The following is a 24,826-nucleotide window of genomic DNA, read 5'->3' as shown; positions in this document are numbered from 1 at the left end:
TGAGATAACTGTGGAAAATAGCTAAGAATTTTTATGTAAAATGCAGGGGTAAAATTTTCTTCCAAGACATCAAGGGTTTCGAGATAAGGAGGTTCGAGATGTCAAGGTTTGACTGTATACAGTTAAAAATCTTAGCCGAACAAATAATTGCATGAAATTTCTTTTTTTTATTAAGTTACTCCATAATTCTAGGCTTGCTAAGGGTTGAGTTGGATGAGATGATTCATCAAAGTAATTCCATCCTAATAACTCTTACAAATTTTTTAACAGAGCTCATTTAAAGAGTGCACAAGTAAAAAAATAACAGTTGAATGAATATATTTATTTAACTTTGTAATTGGCTAAAATTATACAGATATAATAAAATATGTTAAGAACTACAAAAATATTGCAAAAGTATTTCATAACATTTACTTAAATCAAGTTAGGGCCAATCATATTCACACCTAATCTAAATTTCATTCTAATGTGACAAAAAATATATAAGTTCACCAAAGAAACATGATCTTAATGGCTAATCTTAAGAGTTGAAGTATACCATCACAAAACCTAAATGCAGACAGCTAGCCTGCTTTCAAAACAGGGCTGGATTCAGGGGAGGGCAGGCGGGACCACTGCCCCGGGGCCTCCACAACAAAGGGGCCCCCACAATTAAATTTTTACAAAATATCCTAACTTTCAAGGGTCGAAAATATCGGATATATACATATATATCAAAATATTTGAATATACATCAAAGTATTGGATATTTTCGAAAATATGACCTTTTTGAACCCTGATTAGGGGCCTCCACTCCTTCGTTGCTCCGGGGCCTCCACACTTCCAAATCCAGCCCTGTCTCAACAAACCAACAGTCTTGCTCTAGTTAAGTAATAGGTTCACCTGATATGCATAAAGTTGACAAGGCCTGACAACTTTACACTCTCGTGTGCATATCAGGTGAATCTTTTGCTTAACTTGAGCAAGCCTGCTCATTTGTTGAGAGCAGGTTAGGTGTTTGCATTTAGGTCTAGTGATGGTATATTTCAGCTCTTAAGATTTTGCCATTAAGATCATGGTTATTTGATGAATATTTATATGATATATTTTTGTTACATTCAAATTAAATTTAGATTAGGTGTGAACATGATTGGGTCTAACTTGATAATGTTATGAAGTACTGTTGCAATTGTGTTGCTAAAGACCAACAGCAAGCTTACTGTTTGTCGCGTAGTACTTGATAAAACTATACAACATACTATGTTGGTATGACAATATGTATTCACCACCTATACTGCCGTACTAAGTGCAAAAGTCAGGTCTGCATCTCAATTAAAATGAGAAATTGCTCTTTTAAGTTCTGTGCCCCAATGTATTTAATACGGATGAAACTTTTTCTGAGTTAAAAAAAAAAAAATGTTTCCCATTCACAAATGACCATAAACAGGGGTCTGTCCAGGATTTTTCACAGGGTCCGTTTTTTGTGAAAAATTAAATAATTTTGTGAAAAATGAATAAATTTTGTGAAAAATAATTAATTTTGCAAAAAAAAAAAAAAAATTTTTTTTGTTAAAACGAAATTTTATAATTTAGAGATGGCACAAACTGCATCAATTAAACTTAAAGTTGAGTGTTTTCCTCTTCTATGTCGAGAATATCATTCTGGAGTGTTTTTCTGATATTTGGTGGGGGGGGGGGGGGCATCGCTCTCTCAAGTATCAATATATATCTACCATTCTACATTTTGTTAAATTATACTACAAATATTTCTGTCCAGTATTTAAAATAATTGTAACAAAAAATAAATAAATAAAATTCAGAATAGGGTTTAGCATTTAACTTTGTGACCCAAGACACTCTTAAAAAGCACAGAATTTCGTTTAAAACGTATAAATTCCGTGATTTTAACAAAAATAAAAAGTTATTTTAATTGTTTACCTCTTAACAAAGTGTAATAAACATCAAAAATTCGAAAAATCAGATTCCGATAGCGGATGCAAAGAGATCGCAATCTCAAAGTGAAGGCATCAAAAGTATAAAAACGACTTGTAAAAGAAATATTTTTGATAAAATTATTTTAAAATTGCATTTTAGAGTCCTATGATAAACATTTCATTAACATCTGTGGACATAGTTGAAGCAAAAAAAAAAAAAAAAAAAAAACCATCTATTCAGCATTTTAATTTTTGACTCATAACAGAAAATGGAATTTTGCTTTAAAAACTTGAAATGAGAGTTCTAACAGAAATAAAGAGACTTTTCATTTATTTGCATCCTAATAAAGCGAAGTTGCTCGAAAAAAGAACAAAATATGACTCTCATATCAGATTTAAAGGATTGCATTTTTCAAAATGTAGACATCTAAAGAAAAAAAACGGTAACTAAAAGAGTTTATTTAAAGTTAATCATCCTTGTTAGCATCGAAAAATCAAAACCCATAAAATTTTCTCCCAAAATAACAATTAAACATCGCACCGCACTGTAAAAACGCAAATATTGACAAGCTAGTAAAATGAGAATATTTTCTAATCAAGTCATTATAAAGGTTCAACGCCAGATGCTAAGTGGTGATAATTTTGAAGTTGGTAACCCTATCTGAAGCGATCATATTTTTTCCCCACCCTTACTATCCTTTTGCAGTTCTTAGTTCATTTCGCAGATATATATTTTTATTGTTTATTAAATCATGAGCGGGGAGAAAAGTGCTTACCAATGCCTTTTCAGAAAAGTTTACAACAACACCGCTGCTAATTAGCTGTGATAAAACAAACAAACAACCATTATATTTATTTGGCAGTAGCAATTATTTATCGCTTGCAGCAGCATCGCAAGAGTGCCGATTTTTTTCTTTCAAAATTAGCCGATTTTGTATAAGCTGATCCCTCTAATTTGACTTCAAAAAAGGTTCCAAAAATTATAGGTTTATACACATAAATATGCATTGTTTTGCTTTCAGATTTGCTCTTTCAATTAACAATTTGTGAAAGATCCGATCTTGTTTATCAGAATTTTGTGAAGGGTCCGTTTTGTTTGATCGGGATTTTGTGAAAGGTCCGTTTTGTTTGATCGGGATTTTGTGAAAGGTCCGTTTTGGTTGATCGGATTTTTGTGAAGGGTCCGTTAACGGACCCAAATATCCTCTGGCCAGACCCCTGATAAAGCATTGCCTTTAGGTAAAGTATGTGACAAAGAATTACTAGGTGACCATAGCTCAATTTTGATAAAAAGTGCAGATACGACTTTTGTGCCTAGCATGGCAGTATAGGTGAAATCCACTTATTGACCAATTTAAATGATGATTTTGATTATATTTCTTACCTGACCTGAACAACGTTCTTTGTGGAATAAAAAATAACCTAAGACCTTAAGGGTTGTTAAGGTAAACATAGTACTTCCTCATTAAGGTTAAATAATATTACAAATGATATTATGATGAACTATCTTTAACAAAATAGACTCTTTGAATCTATCGCTATCACTTGAAGTTTACTAATGCAATTTGTTGTTTTGCTACACTAATCAAGGAGTTGATGCACAATTTTTGAAACTATCTTCCCCCATCGCGTAAAGCTATCTTCATCAACTATTTAACATTTAGATTTTTGGCAATGAGTTACTTAATTCTGATCATGAATTTATAATTTTAATAATTGAGTATTAAGAAGTAATTTTCTATTTGAAACATTATTTTATTGTAGAACATTTTAAAGAAAATAGAACACTACATAGAATAATACAATATTATTTTTGCTATTTTTTTAGAACCTGTTTTAAGGCTGACTTCAAGTCGCAGTCAGAAGTAAGCATTTTTATCTCTTTTATTTTAGCCATAGATATTTATAGGTAATAAATAGATCCTTGGAGCAGCTATTAGTAAATGGAGGGAGCTATTTCAATGATTGGCTTAGCAAAAGCTTAGGCAAAGAGCTCAAGTGAATCAATTATTCCAGAAAGGGCATAAGTTCTGCCGAAATCCATTGGACTAGCACCCTTTCTGAAATAATCGATTCAAGTCATGGTGATTTAACAATGAAGAATGGTTGACACGTTTTGCGTGAAACTGGCGAAAGAAACCTGTTTCCCAGGCTTAAATAAAATGGAAAGCTTTCTGCAAACACAAAATCCTAACTGGAAAATTTTCTGCAAATAATTTTTTTTTTGCCGAATTCACCTTTAATTTATATTAAAATGTGAAAAAGGCAAAAAAAAAAAAAAAAAAAAAAAAAACAACTTAAAAATCATTTAAAATTTTTTTTTGTCATAAGATATAGTTGGTATATAAGCTTACTTTTCACCAACTGAAGAAAACTGCCTCAAACATTATTTTTTGCCCAATATCAATCACATGATCATTATTATTATTTTCATTTTACAGTGAAAAAGTTCATGTAGATCTGATAAAACATGAGCTACCTGCTTTTTACTGGAAAATTTTATGAAGATATTTGGTTTTGCAAACAAATCAACAAAAACTACTTATTTGTTTAAAATTAATTATTTCTGCAAAAGTCAATGCCATATTTTCCTGCATATCCCAGTGGCAGAAGCGCCGCGACACGACACGGTGACATGCGACATCGTCATGGACAAGGAAACCCTATCGTGAACAGTTCTGTCCGGGGTAAAAAAATAAAAGTTGTCCGCAAAAAATAAATAAATAAATAAATAAATAAAAATAAAATAAATAAAGGTTGTCTGCAGAGAAAAAAAAGCTGTCTGCAACTGTCGGAACTTAACTTTATTTGAATGAACTGCTGATGCGGGGAGAGAATGCATACCTGATCACATCTGAAATCAAAAGAAATAAAGTCAGCACACTTCTGTGATACAAGCGATAAATCACTAACATAGTGAATAATTTTGCTTGTTTGTTTTATTATATCGTTAGCAATGTTGTTGTTATAAAGTTCTCTGACAATGCAGTGTAATAAGGAGTTTTTCTTCCTGCTAATGACTTAAACAAACAAGTAAAAAAGCACTTATTAGCGAATTGAAATGTGATCTCTTCAAATAGCTTTAAAATTATCGCCATTTAATGTCTGGTGTTAAACTTTTACTCATCCTTTTTTTACGACTCCAAATATACTTAAGGGGTTCCTATCTCCCAAAGACACGGCACTGACCCCCCCCCCCCCTCCAGAAAACCTCCAAGAACGATATTATCATGGGAAAAATGAAAAATGGTATATCAGGTGCCCACCAAGGACATGGGGTCATCAGATTGCAAGGGCTTATATAAAGGAGGGGCTGAGGGGACCCGCGCCCCCTCCAAAATCTGGAATTGTTTTTGCTAAAAGTAGTTAGTCATTTTTGGTTTTAGTTGCTCGCAAAGAATTTCCAAGCTTTTAGCTACAATAATAATGGAAAAAAAAAGAATAAATAATTATGATAGTGATAGTAAAAATTATAAAAAGTTAGATCAGAGATTTCCGAACTGGGTGCCGCAGGAGGAGGTGAGGGGTGCCGCGAAGGGACCATGGTAACAATAATATGTACGTAAAACCAGACTATAGGATGCTGTGAGAAAATTCTAATTCTTCAAAAGCGAGGTTATTTCAACAAAAAGAAAATCAAATTATGTTGGGAAAAAGATTTCAATTCTTTCAAAAAAAAATCTTTAAATTTATTTTTTTTTAAACAGATGCAGATTATTGCTTAGCAAATTAAGTTGCCCTCTCTTTCTACCCCGTAGCATTGCCAAAAACCGGCTAAAACTGCGTTCTTAGGACTATAATCCCAAAAAAATTTCCGTGGGAGGACCCCCCGACCTCCCTCCACCCCTCCCACCAAAAGCGAGATTTTTTTAAGAGTGCCCTCCTAACACTATTTTTTGGTTGTGCCAATGGGTGACAGTATGAAGTCCTTGCCTCACCGCGAAAAAAAGAACAAGGCACTATTGCTCCCCCCTTCAAAAAAAAAAAAAAAAAAAAATTAAATTACAAAAAAAAGTGGGGGGGGGGGGGAGTTAATTTTGGATATATGGGTCCCCTCCAAAATAAAAACATATATACGCCACTGTCAGATTGCACCGTTAAAAATTTTAGGTGGAGGCGGGAGGTAATTTGAGAAAGCATACCCCAAAAAGCTCCTATTTTTCCTACATTTTAGAGCTTTCTCCTTATTTTCCTACTTTTTCCTTTTTTCCCCCTACTTTTTCTTTCTTTAGTATAGCACTTCTAATTATGTATTGATTCTTATTTTTACAATGCCGCACCGATAATTTTCTGCATGTTTCAATTTTGAAAAGCAAAAGAAACAAGCAGATCCTGAGCTTTTCATTGACTGACTACTGTAATTTCTGGAAATAAAGCTGCAGCGTCTGCATGTTTAAAAGTTAAATTTTCGTAAGGGACTTTTTTGCGTTTGTGGCTTTTATGATCGATTTTTCTTTTTATCACCCCAACTTCAGTCCTACTGTTTTAACGAAACAATAAAGAAATAGATATTGCAAATATATTATTTACCCGTAAATTAGAAGGTTTAATTAAAGTAAACAGCCGACTGTTTAAAATGTGCGTTAAAAGTCGAAAAAATTCCCTATTCTCCAATTTTTTGATTACAAGTGAAATGGAGCTCTATTTAAACAGAAAGGCAATGTAAAACCTTAAAAGGAATGTAAAGAAGCAAAAAAAAAAAAAAAAAACAAACAAAAAACAAACCTGTACACTGTACATATTTTATTAATGTTAGTACAAAATAAAAGCGACAGATAACAGAAATTCGCAAAAACGAACCACTTCAAAAATAATCGAGGAAACTAAGTTTTTTCATACATAAAGATGATTATTGTTCATTCTAAATCGTAAACATGATTATAAAATTTATAAAATTTCATTTTCTTTCCTTGCAAAGAATGTATTTGCAAAAAAAAAACAAAAACAAAACAAAAAAAAAAAACGGCAACACCTAGATGGGCGAAAGTTGGAGGAAATTCGGAGAAAAATCGGTAATCAATTTAAATGCGAGATTCCGTTTTTATTTCTTCACATTTTTAAAAGTTGGGAGATATAGCCACAAGCAAATATGTACTATATTTTTTTTTCTTTTTAATGGGTCTATTCTGATAAATCATCAATATCGATGAGTTGCTCATCATTTTTGTGTGCTGCGTTTCTGAACATTTAAAATTTTTATCAAAGTTAAATCAAAGAGGGGGGGGGGGGGGAAAGGGATATATGCAGACATTTGATGCCAGATGTTCCCCCCCTCACTTTCAATTTCGTAAACAATTTCCGAATGAATATTTTTGTTGTATGGGGAGGATTGAGAGAATCTACATGCCTTCCTTTTTATGCACAGAGAAACATTAGTAACTGATCTTTGTCTTTGATAAAAATGTTATGTTTACCATGCATGGTTTTTTCCTTTATTTTTTCCGTGGCAAAAATTTTGGAACCAGAATGGGATCAAACCAATAAAACAATATTCTTTTTTATTGCTTGATTAAAAATTAAAACTGGCACGTCATTTTGATTTTTCCCCCAGGGTGGATAGCGAAGGATGTATACTAAATGCAAATTTTATCTGAAACCAACAAAAACCGCACAAACTTGTATTAGTTAAGCATTAATTTTCCAAAGTCAGGGAGGGGAGACATTGACCCAACTGACCCCCTTAAATGACGTGCCTGAAATAAAAATTCATGTTGAATGCTAAAAATACATAACATATTAATACGAACCCTTTAGTTTACTTATTTTGTTATTTATTTAGTTTAATTATTTTATAATAAATTTTATGTCCCATATTTAAGAACAAATTTATTTTAGTTCTGTGTTTTAGTCTTTTTCCTTTCTTACTTCCTTTTACAATCAAATCAATTAACTTTACTGTGGCACTAAAAGTCTTAATCAAACTCCAATCTTGTTGCAACTTCTTGCTAAACGCAATTACAACTGTTTTTCTTCAATCGACTCCACTTTTTCGTCTTCACACACTACTACTACCACATACTTGAAAAATATTTCATTTTCAAAAGATGTGTGAAAGTGAATTAGTTCTCATCTTCTCTGTTGCTTAGAAATACTTGTAGTACAACCTTTAAAGGTTTTCTGAGTGTTTTTTTTTCTTCCCTCACAAATTTTTCTTTTAAACCACTAATTTTCATAATTGCGCATATTTGAAGGGCCGTTAAAAAAATCTCTCCTTAACCTTAACTTCACTATATCTTGGAAATTTCCCTGTAAGGTATTGGAAAACCGTCTTTGTTCACAGCTTTCACGAAGTTCTTCACTATCCCTAGCGGAATGAGCATGGGTGGAAGCAGAAATAGATGTGTCGATTAGATTTTGATTTTGGGCATTTCTCTTCCTAAAATTTAAATTTCTTGAATTCAATTTCGGTTTTATGTAGTGAGGTTTTCTATCCCAACCAGGGGTCAAAGTTTAGAAGACAGTCAGTCCCATGGCGGGTGTTTCTGTCTGCCAGGAAAAAAGAACATTAGTGGGAATTCACTATCCTGGTTGGCTGAGTATCTTGAAAACTTGAGCTAATCTCAACTATTTATGGTGTTTTTTGTGTTTAGCAAGGCAAAATACTTCGGAAATAGCTATTTTTAAACTAGATGCATTTTTGGTGTTGACTAGTGTTATCATTGTTTTAATTTCCTTTAATAGCTAGACCAATAGGATTCAATCTTCGACCTAACAGCTTTGCATTAGACGTAATAGGGCCAACCTCATGAAATAACCACTTTCACTGTTAGAAGCTCTAAAAGAGAAAGTTATACTTACAGTTCCTTAGTGGCATTCTGTCTAAAGATATAATTGTATAGTTGAACCTCGTTATATATATGTATATCTCGACACCTTTGGGACTGTCAACAAAATGTCGTCATAGCCGGAGCGACGTCATAATAGGAATAGTTCAAAAATTCATAATTAAACGTTAGTTAACATTAAAATTAGATTTAATGAAGAAATTAATAGTATCTATATACATTTTTAATTAGATTTAACTAATGTAAATTTGAATTATTGGTGGATACAACAAAAATTATTTAAAAAAAAATCTTCACTTATTTTTTTTTTTGTATAATTAAAACTTTTGTAACTAAACTAACTTTTCAATAGCATTTTTAACACTCCTCCATTCCACGAAATTATCAGCAAGAAAGAAACCAGTTCAAGACTCTTCAATTATGTCCTCAATTTGATTAGGTTTTGATTTCTAATTATTTTATCCACTTTAGAGTTCTGTATCCCTTTTCAATCTAATGAGGAGCTCTTATATCTTTTTCTCTCATGAGAGAAATTTGTAGTGACCGCACCTACAGCTTAAGGTAGCTATGGCCCTTCTCTTCTCCTGCTGTTTCTCTTGTCCAGTATTACAATCCACCTGCCTTGAATTCCTTTCTATTGTTCCTCTTTTCAAAGTCTGAAAGAAGTTCTTTTCCGAACTTATCTACTTGCCCCTCACAATTCTTGAGGTGTCATGCCTGGCCAAATCTCTTGTCATAGTCCGAAGTTCCTACAACAAACATTTCCAGATGTTTTCTTTATTTTACTGAAAATTTGACAATTGCAAAGAAATATTTGATCCAGTCAGTGCAGCTCGAAGTGTCATCGTAACCAGAGGTGCACCAAAAAGACTGTCGTAAAATCCGGAGCTATTTAACATTAAAATTATATGGCATAAGTTCGGGACTTTGAAAAAGTGACGTGACATCCGGAGTGTCGTGAAATCCGGGTGTCGCGATATCGAGGTTTGACTGTACTATGTTGACAATCTCGCTGATTTGTTTAAAAGTTTAATATAAAATATGTTTCAAAATAAACTTCAAAGCATTCTGTTGTGCAGTTTCAAAACATATTGTATCATTATTTTTTGTGTTAATACTTGCAATATTTTTTTTTAAAACTAGAAAATTTAAGTAGTAGTTGCATACATTTATTCTTTTATTTTGTATTATTGCCATGCCTATTCTTATGATATATGAATTTGTTACTTTTTGATTATTTTTAGGAAAATTTTACCAGATCCTCGCGATGGCTCTTTGTACATGTACGTTTCAGGACGTAATACAGAAGATTTGAAAAAGTTAAGATATACAATTGCTGAACTAACTTTTCGTGCACCAATTCGTTCAAGTGATGGATTATTATACACAGGTATGAAACAAAGGTTTTTGTTTTTTTAATTGTTCTGGAAGGAAACATAGTTGTGAGGGGAAGTTATTCTAAATGGGCTGATGTCTTAAGTGGGGTTCCTCAGGGATCAGTTTTTCATGTCAAAAGCTAAAATCTCTTAACGCTTAACAGAAATTCCTGCAGTAAATTTTTCCAGACGTTTTTAATATTATACTAAAAATATTTTAATTGTAAAGAAAATTTGATCCTGTCTGAGCAGTTCAAAGTGTTGTGGTAACCGAAGTTTCTCCATAAAACACTACAGTAAAATCCAAAGCCACTTAACTCGGATTTTATGCCATAATTTGGGAACTTTTTAAAACTTGAGTGACATTCAGTGTCGTGAATTACTAGGTTTGATTGTATGTTGTAATACCAAAGTGTGTTTTTTATAATCTAGTTTAATTCTTCACTGCTGAAAGTAGATTTTCATTTAAGTCAGAGGGGACATGATTCAGTTGTTTAAATTTATAAAAATGAAAGATGTTAATGGGTTAAATTTTTGCACGGAAAGCAGGACGAGGGGTCATTGTTTTAAGCTATTCAAATCTCAGGCTAACCTGGAAATTAGGAAAAATTACTACTTTAGTAGGGTCGTGGGCAATTGGAACTGCTTACCCGAAGAGGCAGTAATGAGCAAGGGATGGATAGCTGTAAGAGGGCTATTGATCTTCGTTGGGGACTAATAAACTGACTGGGACCAGCCTAGCTGAGACCAGAGCGTGTTGCTGGTCTTCATTTGTATTTGTTTCACCATAATTTCAACAATGAAATATAAGTTGTTTCTTAGTATTGAAGACTTGGAACAGCTTTCATTGATTTTGGTAAATGTTACTTTTCCAGGAAAGAAAATAGACACTTGGTTTGCTATCAATCCTGCTACAGGAGAAAAACTAGAAACAGTATCTGTTGGTGGTGCTGAAAAAATTTGCCCTGTCTTCCACGAGAATGCTGTTTTTATTGGGCGTACAGGTTTGTGTAGTTTTCCCACTTGCATTTAGTTGTATATTGTAGAGACTGAAAAGGGATTTTTTAAATATCTTATTGACAATAGAAAATAAAGTAGTTGTACATATGCTAATTGAAATTGCATAAGGTAAACACACCAGTAGTGGCTTTGTGCTTCTGTAGTGGCCACTTCAAGGTTTATATTTGAAAAAATAGGATTCCAGGTCTCCTAATGGATTCAAAAGTGCATGTCCAAGTCCATTGGAAAACCTGAAATACTATTTTTTCAAATACAAACCTTGAAGTGGGTACTACTACCAGTGCTTCAGTAATGGCCACTACTGTCTGACCACATATTGTATGGAAAGGCAAACATCTGTTTTACAGCCGGAAATGGACAAATCTATTATTTTTTAGCGATGCCATCTTTTTCAGAAGCAGAGTCTCATTCAAATGAGCGGAATACCAGCATCAAATTTTTACTTTTCCCCCTCATCCAGATAGATTCGTCTTATCTGGATGTTTGAAAATTCCATACAATCTGTGGTTGGACAGAACTGGTGTGTTAACCTTATATGGTGTTTTTTTTTGGGGGGGGGGGATAAAGCATGGGTGCAAAACCTTCCGTCTTGGACAAAATTTCCGAGACGGAGGGCGGAACGGAAAGAAATTCGAATACTTTTTTTCAGTTTTTAATTAAATAAGAAAAATTGAGTGTTTGACTTTATACGCATAAATGAAAATTATGTGCACTCTTAAAATGTCTTAGAGTTGAATCTGAATCATCGAGAGTGATTGCTGACGCGATGAAATGTTTACGTCACAGCAAAGGGTGTCCACATTAGGGTGGGCCGAAATAAGCCGAAAAATTTTTTTTTTCAAAATCAATTTTTGGATAGCGCGCAAAAGTTGCGTAGTGAACTAGTTAGCACTCACAAAAAATTTCTTGGGTATTAAAAAATATCTAGCCGGCGCTATTTAACACTGAAAAACCGAAAAAAAAGAGAAAAATGAATTTTTGTCGAAATTTTTTTTAAAAAACTGAATTCCAAATATTTTGCTGGAATGCACTGAAAATGTTATATAATGAGCCAGTTCGAGCCCATAAAATGTTTCATTGATTTTAATGAGCATTTAACCGCTCCTTTCCGACATCAAAAATTGGAGAAAAATGAAAAATATTGAATTTCTTTAAAAACCAATGTGAAAATTATTTTTCAAAATTAAATCATAGACTAATTAATTAAATAGCGCCATTAATCATAGTAATTATTATCACGCAATAGTATCATACATTTTCGAGAACTACATATATAGATAATAAAATTTTAAAAAAGATATCTTCAAATTTGATTTATAATACCTCATGCATAATGAATATTATTTTTTGGAATAATATTGTCCCTTGTTATCAAGTGATGGAAGTTCTTTCCTAGCTTGAAGTTTAGCACGAATGTATCCATCTCGTGCAGTTTCACCACGAACTTTTATTGCAGCTTCGGTTATTAGTTTCACACAGCGTTTCACAGCTTGCGTGTGACAGGGAAATTTCTCGAAAGAAAACTCTGTAGAATGTTCTTTGCACATTTCTTTCCATTGTTGGTCTTTTAGATGCATTGTAAGAGGTGGCTCTGTTTGAACACAGTTTGCCCAATCAACTAAATCAACATAATCAACGGCTTCAAAATTGAGTTTAGGACTCTCAAAAAATCGTACACCATCCGAGCTCTTCGTCTTCTTATTTCTACAGTTCAGAATGTGCCTAACAGCTAATTCCCGAATGTATTTTCTTGAGTCAAACAACATTGTCAACAGTAGCTGTTCACGATGAGCGAAATATGCATTACTTGAGAGAACTTTGAAAATTATCTCCTTAACGTTGTCTGGAAACTGCCTTGCAAGAGAAATCATTTTCCCAAAAATGTTGGGCGCGGTACTGGCAGTTCGGTTTCATTTTTATTTCAAACCACATTGGAGCATAAACTAAAATTACATACTTTACAAGCATTGTAAGGTTTTCTGATGGAGTTGGAGTGCCTATATACAAGCGTAACAAACGGTTTGTAGTTGTCAGCCATCACGCATGACTGACTGAGTTTGCCTGGGCTACTGTCATCCACGCTTGAAGGACAACTACCATCTTTTACGGCAAGACAGATTTTATACAAATATTGTTGTTCAGTACTTAAATTTTTTATATCTTCCATGTCCAAAACCAGAAGATTGCAGTCAATTTTATCAAATTTGACCACCGGATTTTTTTCACAATATCTAAGAAGTTGTTCGATAACTCCAGAATATGAATGTGGCCACTTTGTGCAACCGTCCAGTTCCAGTATAAGATGCCTCAGTGGCAACTCATTGTGGACATTGGACACAAGAGAGGACCCCTTTAATTGCTTAATTCTCAGCTGTGGAGTTGCAGAATTACAGCATTTCTTGTCGGGGGGTTTTGTGTCTTAAGTGGGTCATAAAGTCGAGAGGAAGAAATGGCTTGAGAAAAAGAAGAATACTTGCTTTCAATTCATTAATCAGTTTAAAGGACTTCAGAGGATTCACATTTTTTTAATACTCAAGGGCTCTATTTGTCAAATATATATAAAATAGTTATAAAATAATCTTAGGAATAATAGAAGTAGTTGAGCGCCGTTTATTATCCAGGAGAAACAATTGGAACCGAAGATTGAAAAATTAGCATCTTATCAACTATTTTTTATTTGAGTGCGTGCATTTTTTAAAATTGGCGTACAAATGTCGCATAAAATTGATTGAATTTTCACTGTTTTTTCTAAGTAACGTATTGCGTAACATTTCAGTACTTACTTATTTCGAAACTACGATTAATTTTTTTTTTTTTTTTTTTCATTTTTCCAATGTTTCAGTCTTAAAGGTGCGTAGCTAAATATTCTACGAAATGTGTAAAAGTCTTTGAGGATTTCAACTAATTCACTGACAGATACTTCTAATGTTTGCTGAAACTGGCTTCAAACTTTTATTTTCGAACCCCCCCCCTCCCCCCCCTTTTTTTTTGGAAAAAGTACATTTTTGCCCTTTTTTTCAGTTTTTCAAGGTCAAATAGCGGCGGCTAAATATTAAACAAATTTAGCGAAATTTTTTATGGGTAATAACGGGCCCATATAGCAACTTTTCCGCACTATCCAAAAACAGATTTCCAAAAAAAGTTTTTTCGGCCCACCCTAGTCCACATACCAGGTAACACAGGAACTATCAGGGATTAGATTTTAATGAAAATTGCTGGGAATTTTCAAAAGAATCGGGGAGGGGGGGGGGTTCAAGCTGGTTTAAAACACTGATGGGTAACCATTCCTGCATTTTTGACAAAAACTTGAAGAATAACTAAATTCCAATTTCATTCAATCTAACACTCGCTAGAATGGTAATATGTGGAGGAGGTGGAGAGAGTAAAGAAACGAGAAAATAACAGTTGCTTGCGAAAAAACGCTGCTCTTTTGCAATAAGTCCGCAAATTAACCCACGATAACCGCAAATTTAAGTCAAATGTAGGGAACTTAATGGAAGGTGTTTGGGGGGGCTCTCTCCATCGAAAATTTTTCCATGCTGAGATATTGAAATGCTATTTTGGCTATTTTTGAGTGAGTTAAGAGTTAAAGAATTCAAGGGTCTTTCTCGAAACATTTTCGAAATTGAAGTCTCAAAACTTTTAGTTGTCTTTGGCGATGCAGGGAGGGGAGATGCTCTTTCAATAGAAAAATAAATCCTAAACAAAAACTTACACTACCTTTAGTAAACACAATGAAAGGGGGGAGGAGGGTATTCCGCCGCCCAGCCCGAAATATTTCCGTTTCTGAAATTTTAAGAGCTCAGTTTTGCGCTATCTTTGGATGAATTAAGGGGGAAGAGTGTAGGAAGCTTCTTTCAAAAAGTTTCCGAAATTAAAGTATTAAAACTTTTAGGCAGTCATAAATCATGTTTATAGGTAAGGGGGGTACTATTCCTAGAAAAAAAATTAGAAACTGAAGCCTTAAAAATTCAAATTTAGGACATTTGTCTTAAACTCAGGGGAAGGGCTTCGGGAGTTCTCTTCCAAAAATTTTTTGATGCTGAAATATTTAAAACGCCAGTTTAGGCTACATTTGAGTGTCTTAAGAGGGATGTGATTCGGGGGCTCTGTCTGGGGTAAGGATTTAGTTCCCCTGTTTCTTTCTTAATTAATGAATATTGGAAAATGTACCTCGTTTAAAAATATATCTACTTCACTGAAGCAGTTTTTTTTATTGCTAATTTCACCACCTGCTATCTTATTAAAGAATTCTTTTTCAAATGAAGACTGTATGGGGGGAATGGTGCCAGTTCATTTGCATTAGTCGCCTATACTCTTCCCCCACATTTCCTTCTTTTCTGGTTTGTTGGCGCTACCTTGGGTAGACTTTCCGATTAGAACTGATTTATGTTGCAAAAGAGAAAATCTTATGTCCCAAGCGATTTTATTGCTGCAATAAAATTTTTTACAATTGGCAAAAAACTAATGGCGGGGAGCTGCGAACGCTTTTACCCCTAACGTTATCCAACATCGTCTAATATTGCGTTTTTGGAACTTCAATTTCGAAATACTGCCGAAGGAGGGTTCCTGAACTCCATCCCTTCGATAATGCATTCAAAAAGCATATAAAGGTCATATAAAGGACTATCAGTTTGAAATAATCGATGTAAGAGTCCCTGAACCCCTCCTTTCCCTAAACTTTACCAAAATGGCCTAACATTGCATTTTTTGGACTTCAATTTAAAAAAAAAAATCTGGGGGACAGCCCCCTGACCCCCCGTTATTGGAGGTTTTTAGATTTTTGGAATTATGATATCAAAACACTTATATATTACAATTTAAAGGCTTAAAATTTTAATTAAAGACAAATTCCAAAACTGGCATTGTTGAACTCTACAACATTTATACACATAAATTTTTCCTTAAGCACGCATGCGGTGGGGGGGGGGCTGAAAATATTTTCCGTCTTGAACACATCACCAAACTTGCACCTATGGGATAAAGAAAATAAGTAAAATAATGGTACTGTTGATAAAATTTAGGAAAAGAAAAGAAAGAAAGGATCTAAAATTTTCTTATAACTATAAAAAAAAGAGCAGTATTTAATCAATAAAAGCATTAAAATTTAGTTATCATTAGTGCTTTTTATCGGATAATAGTTCGTAAAATTTTCAACGAGAGTTGTTCAAACAATTCAAGGTTGATACATTTCTGATCGACAATCTTTCTTAACTATTGCAGTTTCTGGAAATGCAGACTGGTCATTCTTAAGAAGGTTACTGTTTCTCCATTAGTTGTGTTATTGCATTGAATACTTTTTTCTTGTTGTAGAGAAAATGTTAAAAATATTAATGTTAGCATTGCAAAAGCAATTTTGTTTGTCACTTACCTATCTTTGTCTAGAAATAATTATAACATTTTGTATTAAAAATTAAAAAATTAATATTATTTTAAAATTTTAAGCTGTTTGTTTAATTTTTTGGTGTATGATTTTAATATTCTCAATATTTTTTTATCTTGTAATTTTATCTTTACAGATTTTGAACTATCCACTTATGACATGAAGTATGGTGTTCAATCGTAAGCATTACATTTACTATTATTGCATAATTTCTTAAACATTGTAAAATTTCTGATATTTGGCTATCAGATTTTTTAAATGCATTTAAATTTGAAAGTTATCACTGCTAATTTTAGTTTTTAACTTTAAAAGGGAAGTTTTCGATTGAATTTCATATTGCATAATTTTACATGGGTAGATATTGTTGGTTAAAGTATGGAATATTTTTTTCCTGTTGTTTGTGGAGTAGAATGTTTATAACTTGTAAAACTAGTAAATTGAGAGTTGGTAAAAATTGAAGTTAATTTTTTTTTCAAGATGAACATTATGTAAAGTTTTTTCTATAATTTATTATTGTTTTTTTTTCACCACACTTTAAGTGATTATACATGGTCAGTGGTACAGCAAGGAGGGGGAACCCCCCCCCCCAGAACCAGGGACGCCCCAGTACTGGGGAACCTGATGCGCCCTCCAGCCTATGTGTCATTGCACCCTCAAGTCTGAACACCTTTTTTTTGTAAGTCAAAGGGGGGGGGGGGTACTGAAACAGGGTGAGTGAATTTCGGCCCACTTGTTCTTGCGCCCTCCTGTTTATGCTTGTGCTCTGTCGTTTTTTTTTAATGTTTGAAGAGTGTGAAGTGAACCACAAAAGTCTGCTGCTGTCCTCAGTTAATAACTTATTACAATTGAATAACTCGGGATTGAGCACTCAGGATATTATAGGTAAGGCGGGAGGGGGGGGAATTAGATTCTGAGCAAAAGTGAGCGTCCCCCGGACTGCATCCGCCCACCCTCGGACAGGGTTGCTATTTTGTCCACTTTTTTGTAAAAAGTCCAGGACACCAGAAGAAACTGGACAAACTGGACAAAATGAAAAGTAAACTGATTATACATACATAAATTTATTGTTATGGTGTAATAATATTAGTATATTATTCTAATACATTTTCTATTATGAATTAATCATTTTCTTAAAATAGAATCATTAGCTCTAAAATTTCATAAATCTAAAAAAAAAACTAATTACGCATTGGTGCAGCTAATTTTAGATCATAATTTACTTAACCCATTCTTTGCCCCGACCGATACAGGATCGGCCGCGCAGTTTGTGTTAATACTGCCCCGGCCGATTCAGGCTCGTCACAAGAAAATGGTTCGTAACTGCCTTCGACGAACCTGTGTCATCACGGCGTTTCTAGCAGTTTTTTGCCTCGGCCGAATATGTGTCGGCGATCCTTCCAGGCGCAGAACCCTGTTATTGCGCTTCTCTGTTGGGTTCTGGTGCTTTTAGGGGAGCGGTAATCAAGCTCTTTTCCTTAGACAAAAGGGATGTAACTTATAGTATTTCACGAAACTTGTTGTAATTTATTTTATTTTACTAAGATATTAACCTTTCAAGTACTCCTGGATGGGACATGTATAATGCTTCAAATAATCATGCATTATATTTTTATCTTTTCGTGGAAGCTTTGTTTCTTAGCATTCTGGCATTTGAACTCCTGATGAACAAGTGTGAAAATAATTCCTTACACATTTAACAATATTTCTATGCCTGAATAAAGCAAATAAACAGAAAATTTATTTTCTTGTTATCAAAAATCCACCTTCTTACACAAGCAACCTTCACTAAATTGTTCATAATCCTCAAATTTTATAATTTATTTTACACAACATTTTTAAAAAATTATCTTACGCATCTTATTTTTGTACGAGTATGTTTTTTTTAATCATAATTTGTTTTACTACGCTTTTTTATTTATTTGTATACTATTATTATTTTTTATTATTTATTTATTTTTAAATCGTGATATTTTCAAACTTAAATTTTAACTTTTTATATTCGCGGCATCCTTTGATGGATTTTTAGTGATACAGTTTTGAATATTTTTAATTTCACAAACAAATATTATGACGATCGCATTGATTATACGTAATAGTTGACCATGCAAAACATAAAATATATACTACAGTACAAATGAAATGATAATATCTTGAGTTCTTTTCGCTTTACTCATACAAAACGAAGCATTCCTTTTCTCCCTTTCTTTTTCAGATTTTATTTATTGTTTTAAAATAGCTCCAATTGCACCTTCTTTTATGAGATTTTAAAAATAGAAATAAAATATTTGGTCTCTTTTCAATAATCAAGTTGTCTTAATTCGTAAATATTCCTATGAAACTAACTAAAATTTATCCAAATATGTTTTAAAATAAGAAAAACAATCCGACTTGATTTCAAGCAAGATTTTCTTTTTTTTTTCTTCTGAAGACATGTTCTCAAATACAAGTAATAGAGCTTGCTTTGAAATTCCTTTCTGATTCAAACTGTTTTGTTGTAAGAAAATAATGTGGAAGGGTTGACTACAAGACACCAAGGGGGACATCTCCTTAAGGAATCCGCCCAGGCAGTCTCTGTTATTCCTCTCTCAGCTGGGGGCTTTTAGTTGCATGCACAAAAGTATCCTTTAGGGAAATAGGGGATTAGCCGCAAGTTTTGATCTTTTGTAATCATTTATCTTTAAAATACTTCCCACGCTTGAGCAACTGATATCTGGACACTCAGAAGGGATTTAAAAGTCGTCGCAATTACGATAAAAGAACCGAAAAGCAAAGAGATGTCACCGTATTTATTGGTCGTTTTGAAGGGTCACAATGTATCAAAAGGCACCGAAGAATACTTTTTATCCGCTTAGAAAATCATTCCCACAGTTAAAGCGTTCTTGTCCATTCAAATCCCTTTGCTCACAGCTTGGATCGATCAGTCAATTGCTTGAAGAATGTTTTGTTCAGCCCTTTTGAAAGGTAGATCATCTTACATTCAACAGTTTTGATTTCTTAAGTGTATAAAAAGAAAAAAATGATATACTGAGATAAAAGCAAAAAGAAAAATAAATCAATAAAATAATTAGTGTTATAAAAATAATTGCTTTTCATCCTATCCTCTATTGTTTATTATTTTCCCCGTTATGTACTGTGTAAATTTAATGAATATTTCAGCTCATATTAGCAACCTTGTAATTTATTGCACTATTTAATTCAGTGCCAAAAAATTAATAAAGCGAAGCGATTTTCGAATGCAAGTTGAACAGCAAAAACAACATTAAAATCCCGAGAGCAAAATGGGGAGAAGAGCGCTATAACAACGTAGCAAAAAGCAACTCCGTTCGTTATCTGCGGCATGTGCGTTAAGGGGTTTCGGGCTGATCATGGAATGGGTTAAAAGTAATGAAATTTAATAATGTGAATATGCTATTGGGCATGATTCGACTATTACATACAATAGTAGAAAATAAACTCAATGGGGAAAGTCAAATGAAATGTTTGGAGACATACATACAAAACAAAGATTTATAGACTAAAAATATTTTATGTCTGCTATATTTTTCGAGTTTTTATTCATAGTAAAATATTTACTCTCATATTCTATAGATTTGTTAATGTCATACAAATTAAGAAAAATCACTACTTTAGTAGGTTTCTGGGTACTCAGAACAGTACTGGAAGAGGCTGTGATAGGCAAGAGGGTAGATAGCTTTAAAAGGGCCATTAATCTTCAATGGGAACTAATAAATTGTCTAGGAACAGCCTAGTCAGAGCCTGTTGCTAATCATCGCATTTGTATTTGTAGTGCAAGAACAGATTTCAGTTCATGCCAACATTATAAACTCATACCTTATTTGAGTTTTTATAAATTAATTTATATTTTAACCATAAAATATTATGTAATACAGAAAATCAAAGCTTCATAACATATAAGCTTAATTTAAGAAACTATTTCTTTGCATATATCAAAGCAGTTGCTGATTTGTTCTTTAAGCCATGATACAATTGAGATATCATTTTGATACTACATACCATTTGCATTAACATGATGCAAATGGTATGTAGTATTGTATGTAGTATAATAGTATGTAGTATAATGATGACGCATCTCTTGTCAAAAATTTGACAAGAGATTACCATGTGATTTCTTTCATTTTTACATTTTTTATAAGCTAAGAAATAATTCTAGCATTTTGCAAACAGCTTCGGATCGATATGGCTCTTCAAAGTACTTCTACAGATATTTTTAAAAATGTAAATTATTGATCCCATCAATGAAAAATTACTGGAGAAATCGCGATATTACTTTCCCTTGAGTTTGCAACCGGTGAGTTAAGTAGCCGGTGGGGGGGGGGGGGGGGGGGGGACAGCCCACCCCCCCCACACACACCCTAATAAAATCTGCCCTCTTACTAAAAACCGCCTTTGTGATTCACCATTACAGAGAAATAAGGTTGACTAAGTTAAACTAATAAAACACGTAAACACGTGTGGCTGTTTGGATAAACGCTAGTGAGGTGAGATATGGTGTCATTTGATTGGTCAATCGTTTCCCCGTCTCGAGATGCAGGGCGAAGTGGAGAAAATTCTCACTAGGGGATTTGAACGTAGCACAAAATGTGGCAATCGACTGTTTTCTCGAAGGTCTTCCCTTCTCGTGAAGGAGAAATAGACTTCACGTGAAGTTCTGGATGGCTTGAACGTAGATCACCAGAACCCTTAATTTTAACATTAGTGCTAATTAATCCTAATACAGTAGTTTATACACATATATAAACTGTTTTGATCAAAAAAAAAAAAAAAAAAAACAGAAGGTAATTCTATCTCCATGGTATTTATTATAATTAAAATTAAGAACATCCGAAAAAAATGACATGGAAGTTTTATTTAATGATGTCATTGTATAACAAAAGATAATTTTTAAGTTTCAAGGATTTTTTCCAACTCAACATGTTGTTATAACTTCTCCAAACTTTCTGTCAAGGTATATTTTAGGCTTTTTGCAATTCAGTCTCAATAGCTCCTAAGATCTGGTTTCCCTAACTGTTTAATTTTAAAATCACATTTAATTTTTTTTTTTTTTTTTGCATTAATGAATGATTGTTCCTTTAGGAGGTGTCCGTTAATGCATGATTATTTGCTTAGCTGTACTAGGGCAGTTCTTTAAAATAACTATTATTTGTTTTACTTTTATACTGAATACATATCCAGTATACATGTAATTAGTTCAGTTGTAATTAATTCTAGAATAAAAAAGTTATAGCACTTGCTTATTATTTCAATTACTCTTTATGTTCAATTATTCATATTCATCCCTGAAGAAAACTTAAATTTTTTTGTTATGGAAGTACCATTTTGCCTAACAGTTCATTCAACGACCAAGATGTGGTCTAGCTCAAACATTGTTGTATGCTAATACACAAAGTACTGATACATTTCTACTAATTATCAAAACACATATTTAATGACAATGTAGTACTATTCTTCTTTTTTAACATCATTTTTTCATGTTCCAGTAACAGCTTTGAAGATAGTCAAATTTAATTCTTGAAAGTTAAAATTTTTTTTTCTCCATTTCTATGAATATATAATTTGTGAACTAGCTGGTCACTGTATGCGCCTTGCTAGTGTTAAATAAAGTTAATTTCATTTTTTCATTTATAGTTTCTGACACTCATGCGTCTTTTTTTTCTCCAGTCCTTTCTGCTGATATATATATATATATATATGTGTGTGTGTGTGTGTGTGTGGGCACTATATATTTTCTGTTGTTTCTAGGTGGAATGTCACTTATTCAGATTACTCAGCAATTAGTTCCATAGAACTAGACAGTGAATATGGTAAAATATATTTGTATTCTTTCAAAAATTATGAATATTTTAACTAAATGGAATGCTAACTGCAGAAATTTTTCTACCATTAGGAATTGCACATTTTACTTCTTGCTCTAGTGGACGAATGTTGTCTGTAGAAAAAGAGAAAGGTTAGATATGAACAGTTTCTTATTATTTTAATTTAAAATTATTTTTGACTTTGGTAACTTATTAGGTGATTATATGTATAGGATAAAATGTTACATGGTGTTACTAGAAAAATCTATACTTTATTTGAAGTTAATATGTGTGGAAATTAAATTAGTTGTTTGAATGATGTATCTGAAGACATTGTTGTATTTTATTTATTTCTTTAATATTTTTCTAATGCTAAAATTCAAGTCAGAAATTAAGTATAAAATATAAATCTATCAAAGATGACAAATCTTTTTGCTATAAGACTTTTATATTCACCCCTCTTGTAATATAAAATAAGGATAGGAAATTGTCTGATCTTCATTGTATGAGGCAATGAAGTTTGCATAAAGTAGAAGCAATTTATTTATTTATTAATTTTTTAAAAGTTAACAGGGGTCTGGCCAGAGGAAATTTGGGTCCGTTAACGGACCCTTCACAAAAATACGATCACTCAAAACGGACCCTTCACAAAAATACGATCACTCAAAACGGACCCTTCACAAAATTCCGATCAACCAAAACGGACCCTTCACAAAATTCTAATCAACAAAAACGGATCTTTCACAAGTCATTTATTGTAAAAGCAAATCTAAAATCAAAATAACGGCTTATTTTTCAAAAGAAATGTCTGCATATTTCTGTGATGCTTACTGTTTTTTTATCACAGCAGAATCAAAATAGCCAGCAACGATGTTGTTGTTATAGATTTCTCTGAAAATGTTATGACCTGCAGCATGATATTGCTGCCTCAGCACTTTTCTCCCTCTGCTCTCAATCTAAACAATAATAACACATATCAGCGAATTTAACTTGATACTGTTAACGAATAGAATAGCTATAGGGTGGGGAAGAAATGTAATCGCTTCAGATATGGTTACTAACTATAAAATTAACATTAACGCTATAAATAAACGTCTTGTAAACTTTTTACAGGGACTTGGTAAATATTCCTAACCTTTTTCCAGCCTGGCAATTTTTGCGCCTTTATGGTGTGATGTTTTAACATTATCTTGAGAAGAAATTATATTAGTTTTGAATTTTTTATGCTAACAGGGGTGCTTGGGTACCGGTTATAAACCGGAATTCCTGTATTTTTTCCTATGTCAAATCGGGAATCTGGTGTTGTCCGTTGTGTTACATCTCCCCACCTCTTTTTTTTTCTTTCTTTCTCCGAATTTTCGGCCAAAAGATCGGTGGTTATTAATAATATTCATCATATAAACCTATTAAAATGTAATTCTAAAATTGTTTTACTTAAATAAACTCTTTTATTTGCTGTTTTTTTTATATTTTTTTATTACTTTTGATGCCTTCATTTTGAAAGAAACGATCTCTTTGCATCCGGAATGACAGTGGAATCTTACTCATTTTTAATGCTAACTACGCTTCGTTATGAAGCAAACAAATGAAAATTCTCTTTTTTAGTGAAATCATTAGTTTAAGCGGAATATTGCGTTCTTTTAAAAGTGTCTAGAAGGTTCGATGGTTTAATTTTATTTTTGCTTCAACTATGTCGATAGACATTAACAATATGTTTATCATTAACCTTTAATATGCAGTTTGAAGAGAATTTTACTGAAATAAATTCTTTTATACACTGTTTTTATACTTTTGATGCCTTCACTTCAAAAACTTCAATCTTTTTGCATCCGCTATGGGAATTGAATATTTTGCATTTTTGATGCTTACTACGCTTTATTCAGAGGTAAGCAAATAAAATTTATACCTTTTTTTTTAATTGCAAATTTTAAAAGTTTTAAACGAAATTCCGTGCTCTGTAAAAATTTCACGTGCCAAAAAGCTAAATACTGAACCGCTGCCTGAATTTAATTTGGTTTCAATTATTTTAAGTTTTTACTTTCCATACAACATCTTCAGAAAAAAATGCTAGTACAATTTTCCAAGATAAGGAACGGTATATAGATACTGATACATCAAGGTTGACCATCCTCTGCAGAATGATGCCTCTCTATTGCGATGAAAACTTTCAAAAATGCACCAGAAAAGAGAAAGAATACCACAGAACTCCCAACAAATTATTTCAATGCCGCAATTTGCGCCATGAGCCTCCCCCCTCCCCCAGCACATTTGTTAATGTTTATAAATTTAAAATTTTTCTTTTTACATAATAATTTTATTTTTCACAAAAAAAAAAATCTTTCACAAAAATCTTTTGATTTTTCACAAAAAACGGACCCTGTGAAAAACCCTGGACAGACCCCTGGTTAAAGCATTTTAAGAGTGTAATAATTGTAAAGTGCCTGTTGCTATCAAACTTGATATGAAATGCTGCTTATGATGGAAATATTTTGCGTTTCTTATGACCCGGGATTTTTTAAACACTTCTACATTTCAT

At 32.9% G+C, this 24,826-nt stretch overlaps 1 protein-coding gene across 1 annotated transcript in view; it reads left to right on the top strand.

Moving 5' to 3' along the window:
• LOC129226919 (serine/threonine-protein kinase/endoribonuclease IRE1-like) overlaps positions 1 to 24,826 on the top strand; it is a 75,259-nt gene that overhangs the window by 9,840 nt on the left and 40,593 nt on the right. Inside the window, 6 exon segments of the mRNA XM_054861548.1 lie at positions 3,742 to 3,778; positions 9,943 to 10,088; positions 10,950 to 11,078; positions 16,614 to 16,656; positions 22,238 to 22,299; positions 22,383 to 22,442. Coding sequence (XP_054717523.1) covers positions 3,742 to 3,778; positions 9,943 to 10,088; positions 10,950 to 11,078; positions 16,614 to 16,656; positions 22,238 to 22,299; positions 22,383 to 22,442 — 477 coding nt within the window.

The sequence above is a fragment of the Uloborus diversus genome, chromosome 7 (genome assembly GCF_026930045.1).
Source record: "Uloborus diversus isolate 005 chromosome 7, Udiv.v.3.1, whole genome shotgun sequence".
In the NCBI taxonomy this organism is placed as follows: domain Eukaryota; kingdom Metazoa; phylum Arthropoda; class Arachnida; order Araneae; family Uloboridae; genus Uloborus; species Uloborus diversus.
Note: the sequence above shows the minus strand (reverse complement) of the source record. Positions and strands in the feature narration are given on the sequence as shown.